This window comes from Trichechus manatus, unplaced genomic scaffold (assembly GCF_000243295.1).
Source record: "Trichechus manatus latirostris isolate Lorelei unplaced genomic scaffold, TriManLat1.0 scaffold00087, whole genome shotgun sequence".
NCBI lineage: Eukaryota > Metazoa > Chordata > Mammalia > Sirenia > Trichechidae > Trichechus > Trichechus manatus.
In genome coordinates, this window is record NW_004444023.1 from 4,394,401 (window position 1) to 4,399,293 (window position 4,893).

Here is a 4,893-nt window from a genome sequence, read left to right on the forward strand (position 1 = left end):
TTATTCCACCTACACCACAAGGATTGACCCAGCCATAGTTTAAGAGCTTGGCACAGAGCCTGACCCTATAATCCCTCCTTGAGCAACACCTGTTTTTCCTTACCTTTACTCCCTGTTAACAACGCCTGGGCATGCCACCAAACCCCTCCCTGGAGTCTGGGCTCCACCATCAAGGATGAGCAGTTAACAGCTAAGGCAAGTGGAAAACCCAAGCTACCCCACACACAACCCCGCAAGAGGTCCTGCCCTACAATATAAGCTAATGGAAGACGTGGGTTCTCTCTCACTGTCAGTACAGCCCAGAGAAAACGCCTGGGAAAATAGATTCCGACCGATTCTCCACACCATACACACAACACCAGTAGCTGCTGCAAAAAGAAGCTTTATTGTTTACATTTGGTCCAGGCTTGGGAGAGGGCGTGGAGGGTGGGGTTCAGATGCTGATTCAAGGCTGGCGGGAGAAGTTCAGGCAGAAGCCTGATGAGGACAGGAGAATGCAGGAGTCCTCACAGGTCGCTAGGCTCTGGAGGCTCCTAGTCGTGCTTGAGGGTGAGCCTCTCAAAGAGATACTCGCCCAACCCAGCCTGAGGGCTGGCCACTCTGCGGACGTTGGTCAGGTGGTCGCCCATCTTCTTCAGGAGTTTCACCTCCTCATCGAGGAAATGGTTCTCCAGAAAGTCACAGAGCTGAAAAATAAAAAAAGAAAAATTAGAAACGCAGTTCCTGGAAAAGAGAGACAGATGTGGTCCTCAAAAAACAATCTCCCCAAGTAGTCAAGGAGCAGAAGCTTAGACTGAAAGCTTTAATCTCAGAAAAAGTGTGAGAAAGCGTTGCAATGGATGAAAGGAGTACTTACATGAGGGTCTGTGTGGGCAGTAGCCACGGCGTGCAAATCCAGAAGGGCCTGGTTCAGGCTCTTCTCCAGGGCCAAGGCAGCTTCCATGGCGTCCAGGATTCCATTCCACTCCTTTGCGGGCGGCTTCTGTACAAGAAAAAAAACGACTCGGAGCTATTCACACATCTGGCAAAGACCTAAAATCTACATTTCTCAGAATTCCCTGGGGATAAGGGACTTAGCCCACAAGGATGTTTGATCTATCACCTCTAGCTACCTACAACTTTGCCTTCCAGAAGACCACCCAGCATCTTAACCGACCACTATTTGGGGAAAGCGCCTCTACTTCCAGCCAAATATAAAAAGATCGAACTCAATCTCCCAGGAACCCGTGCGGCGCCTACACAGCAACGGTCAAGGCGCCCTGCACGCAAGGCCTAATGGGACATGTAATCCGCTGCCCAAACGCTACTTACCGGCACGTCCTGGAACACTGCGCGGCCGCCACGCTGGTTCTGCAGCTTCAAGAGACGCTCGGCACCCTCGCGTTTCTCCTTCGCCAGCTCGCGGAAGAAATGTTCCACGCCTTCCAACGCCACATCGTCGCGGTCGAAATAGTAGCCCTGCGGTAGATAGAGACAACAAAGCTTAACGGCAGTCGAGACCAAGCGGAAGGACTCCGCCCTCTGACTATCCAACCGGACAAAGAAGGCGCGCGCGTGCGCAGAAGGCTACAGGTGCGCAGTTAGGGAAAACGTGGGCCGCGGGCGTCCCATGGACCCTTACCAGAGAGAGGTAGGTGTAGGAGGCCTTCAGATGCAGGTTAACCAGGAGGTTGACGTTGCCCTCCGCTTCGGAGGAATAATTCTGACGGATCTGAGAGCTCATGGTTGGTCGAAGATTAGGAGCTAACCACAAAAAAAGGTGTTAGCTAGTCCCGGTAACCGGATGGCCGAGAAGATAGTCCTGGAGGTTGCACCTGGAGAGGAGGTTGAAAGGTAGTGCAAGGCTGGAGGTGGGGGAGGAGCGGATCCCTGGGTCTGCTCCGTCCAAACACTGTTGAAGCGAGAGACAGATCCGCAGGAGCAGCTGCCGAGCTTGAAGGGCTGGGGCCTGGTGGCGTATTTTATAGCTTGAGGCCCCCTCGGAGGCGGGGCGTTCAGGGCGATCTATCGGCCAATCCGCGGTAGCGGGAGGCGGGACCTGAGCCCGCGCGTGACCAATGCGGAACAGAGAGGCGCCTTAGCCCCCCACCCCCACCCCAAAGCAAGGGAGTCACGCGCCTGACGCGCGAGGTTGTTACGAAATCGGGATTGAGGGAAGGGAATCGGTTCTTGGCGGGGTCGCGGGGTGCGGGGATCCTGGGGTTTGTTCACAAAGTCGGGGGATTCTGGAAGCATCTCTGGAAGGTGGGAGATTTATGGGGGCATTGGGAGCCCTGGGCGGTGATGATACTGGGATCTTGGAGGTGTTGCAGGGAAGTCAATAGTAGTCTGGGCTTTTCTCTGAAAGCATGGGCTTTTTAGAACCCTAGAACTTCCTGAGAAGTGAAGAAGGGTTTGCTTGTGGAAGATAGGGGTCTCCCGGTCATTGCGAAGTTTGGAAGGCCCCAAAAGAGTATTTCTGGAACCCTGGGGGTCTTGCTGGATTATAGGTTGGCAGAGCTGTTGCCCTGGCGTTTACCCAGAAGTGTAAGGTTTCTCTAGCTTTAGTTTGCTCTGGGAAAACTGTGTTTCTTTGGAGGCCTTTCTTGGAAGCTGGGGAGGTCGCTAGGCCTTTCAGATGAATCTGCAAGTTGGGAAAAGCAGTGGTTCTGGAGCTTTGGGATTCAAGGGATGGGGGTGTTTTTGGAAATCTAGGAGCTTTTATTATTTGAACCCACCCCAGCAGGCAGGTGAAAGATCTGGTGATCTGCTCCCCCTAAAGACTTTTACAGAAAAAAAAAAACCAAACCTATTGCTGTCAAGTCAATTCCAATTCATATGGACCCTGTAGGACAGGGTAGAACTGTCCCATAGGGTTTCCAAGGCTATAATTCCAGAACACTTAATTGTGCTCATGAGGAACCTATACACAGATCAAGAAGCAGTTGTTCTGACAGAATAAGGGTGTACTACGTGGTTTAAAGTCAGGAAAGGTGTGCGTCAGGGTTGCATCCTTTCACCGTACCTGTTTAATCTGTATGCTGAGCAGATAATCTGAGAAGCTGGACTATATGAAGAAGAAAGGGGCATCGGGATTGGAGGAAGACTCATTAACAGCCTGTGATATGCAGTTGACATAACCTTGCTTGCTGAAAGTGAAGAGGACTTGAAGCAGTTACTGGTGAAGATCAAAGACCACAGCCTTCAGTATGGATTACACCTCAACATAAACAAAACAAAAATCCTCACAACTGGACCAATAAGCAACATCATGATAAAGAAAAGATTGAAATTATTAAGGATTTCATTTTACTTGGATCCACAATCAACACCCATGGAAGCAGCAGTCAGGAAATCAAAAGACACATTGCATTGGGCAAATCTGCTGCAAAAGATCTCTTCAAAGTGTTGAGAAGCAAAGATGTCACATTGAAGACTAAGGTGCACCTAACTCAAGCCATGATATTTTTAATTGCATCATATGCATGCGAAAGCTGGATGATGAATAAGAAAGACCAAAGAAGAATTGATGCTTTTGAATTATGGTGTTGTTGAAGAATATTGAATATACCACAGACTGCCAAAAGAACGAACACATCTGTCTTGAAAGAAGTGCAACCAGAACGCTCCTTAGATGAAAGCATGGGGAGACTACGTTTTACATACTTTGGACGTGTTGTCAGGAGGGATCAGTCCCTGGAGAAGGACATCACGCTTGGTAAAGTAGAGGGTCAGCAAAGAAGAGGAAGACCCTCAACGAGATGGATTGACACAGTAGCTGCAACAATGGGCTCAAGCAACAGTGGGCTCAACGATTGTGAGCATGGCACAGGACCGGGCAGTGTTTTGTTCTGTGGTGCATAGGGTCGCTATGACTTGACAGCACCTAACAACGACAACAGTCCTTATGGAAGCAGATCGCCAGGTCTTTCTCCTATGGGGTGACTAGTGGGTTCGAACTGCCAGCCTTTCATTTAGGAGGCGAGCACTTTAACCACTGTGCCACCAGGGCTCCTTTCCTTGTAAAGATTACAGCCAAGAAAATCCTATGGGGCAGTTCTACTCTGCCACAAAGATTCACTATGAGTTGAAATCGACTCAATGGCACCTAACAACAGCAACGGACTTTTTGAGAGGTAGGGGGACTCAGGAACGCTAGAGAGCCCTGGGAGCACTGGAAAAATTGTCTGGGTCTTCAGGATACCTTGGGGCTATTTCAAGGCATGGTGAGATTAGTCTCACATATTTTGGACAAGTTATCAGGCGGATCAGTCCCTGGAGAAGAACATCATGCTTGGTAAAGTAGATGATCAGTGCAAAAGAGGAGGACCCTCAACAAGATGGATTGACACAGTGGCTGCAACAATGAGCTTAAGGATGGCCCAGGACCTGGCAATGTTTTGTTCTGTTGTACGTAGGGTCACTATGAGTCGGAACTGACTCAACAGCACCTAACGACACAACAATAGTGTTTTTCTGGGAGCTGAGATTGGGGTATGTATGAAATAGCATTAGAGCCTTGTAGGTCTCTCAGGCTGCATTTCCTGGGAACTATTTTGGAGGCTTGGAGGCCTGGTGGCTCACTGGTTAAGTACTCAACGGCTAACTAAAAGGTCTGCAGTTGGAACCCACCAGCCCACTCCTCGGGAGAAAGATGTGGCAGTTAGCTTCCACAAAGATTACAGCCTTGGAAGCCCTATGGAGCAGTTCTTCTCTGTCTTCTAGGGTCACTATGAGCTGGAATCGACTCGACAGCATTGGTTTTTTTTATTTTAGAGGCAGCCTAAAGACTGTGGGAATTCTCTTTGGTCCCAAAGCGATCTTTTGGAGGTAGTTGGGTGTCCTCCCCAATATGTGCTCCTTCAGGATCTCTAGGGAAACCAGGAGGGGGGTCTGGGGACCAAGGAGGAGACT

The 4,893-nt window shown here is 49.8% G+C and overlaps 1 protein-coding gene across 1 annotated transcript; it reads right to left on the reverse strand.

The window, feature by feature from the left end:
* Positions 1–366: 366 nt before the first annotated feature.
* FTL (ferritin light chain) lies at positions 367–1,952 on the reverse strand. The gene is made up of 4 exons (XM_004381674.2): positions 1,622–1,952; positions 1,312–1,458; positions 857–982; positions 367–686 (listed from the first exon to the last, which is right to left on the reverse strand). Exons 1-4 carry the CDS (start codon positions 1,721–1,723, stop codon positions 534–536), a joined length of 528 nt encoding a protein of 175 aa, XP_004381731.1. The 5' UTR covers positions 1,724–1,952; the 3' UTR covers positions 367–533.
* Between the last annotated feature and the right edge of the window lie 2,941 nt (positions 1,953–4,893).

Coding starts and splice junctions, on each gene's coding strand:
- FTL (XM_004381674.2), bottom strand. CDS start 1,723: ATGAGCTCTCAGATCCGTCAGAATTATTCCTCCGAAGCGGAGGGCAAC. Junction 1,459..1,621: donor CCTACACCTACCTCTCTCTG/GTAAGGGTCCAT, acceptor TATCTACCGCAG/GGCTACTATTTCGACCGCGA. Junction 687..856: donor CTGCCCACACAGACCCTCAT/GTAAGTACTCCT, acceptor TTTATTTTTCAG/CTCTGTGACTTTCTGGAGAA.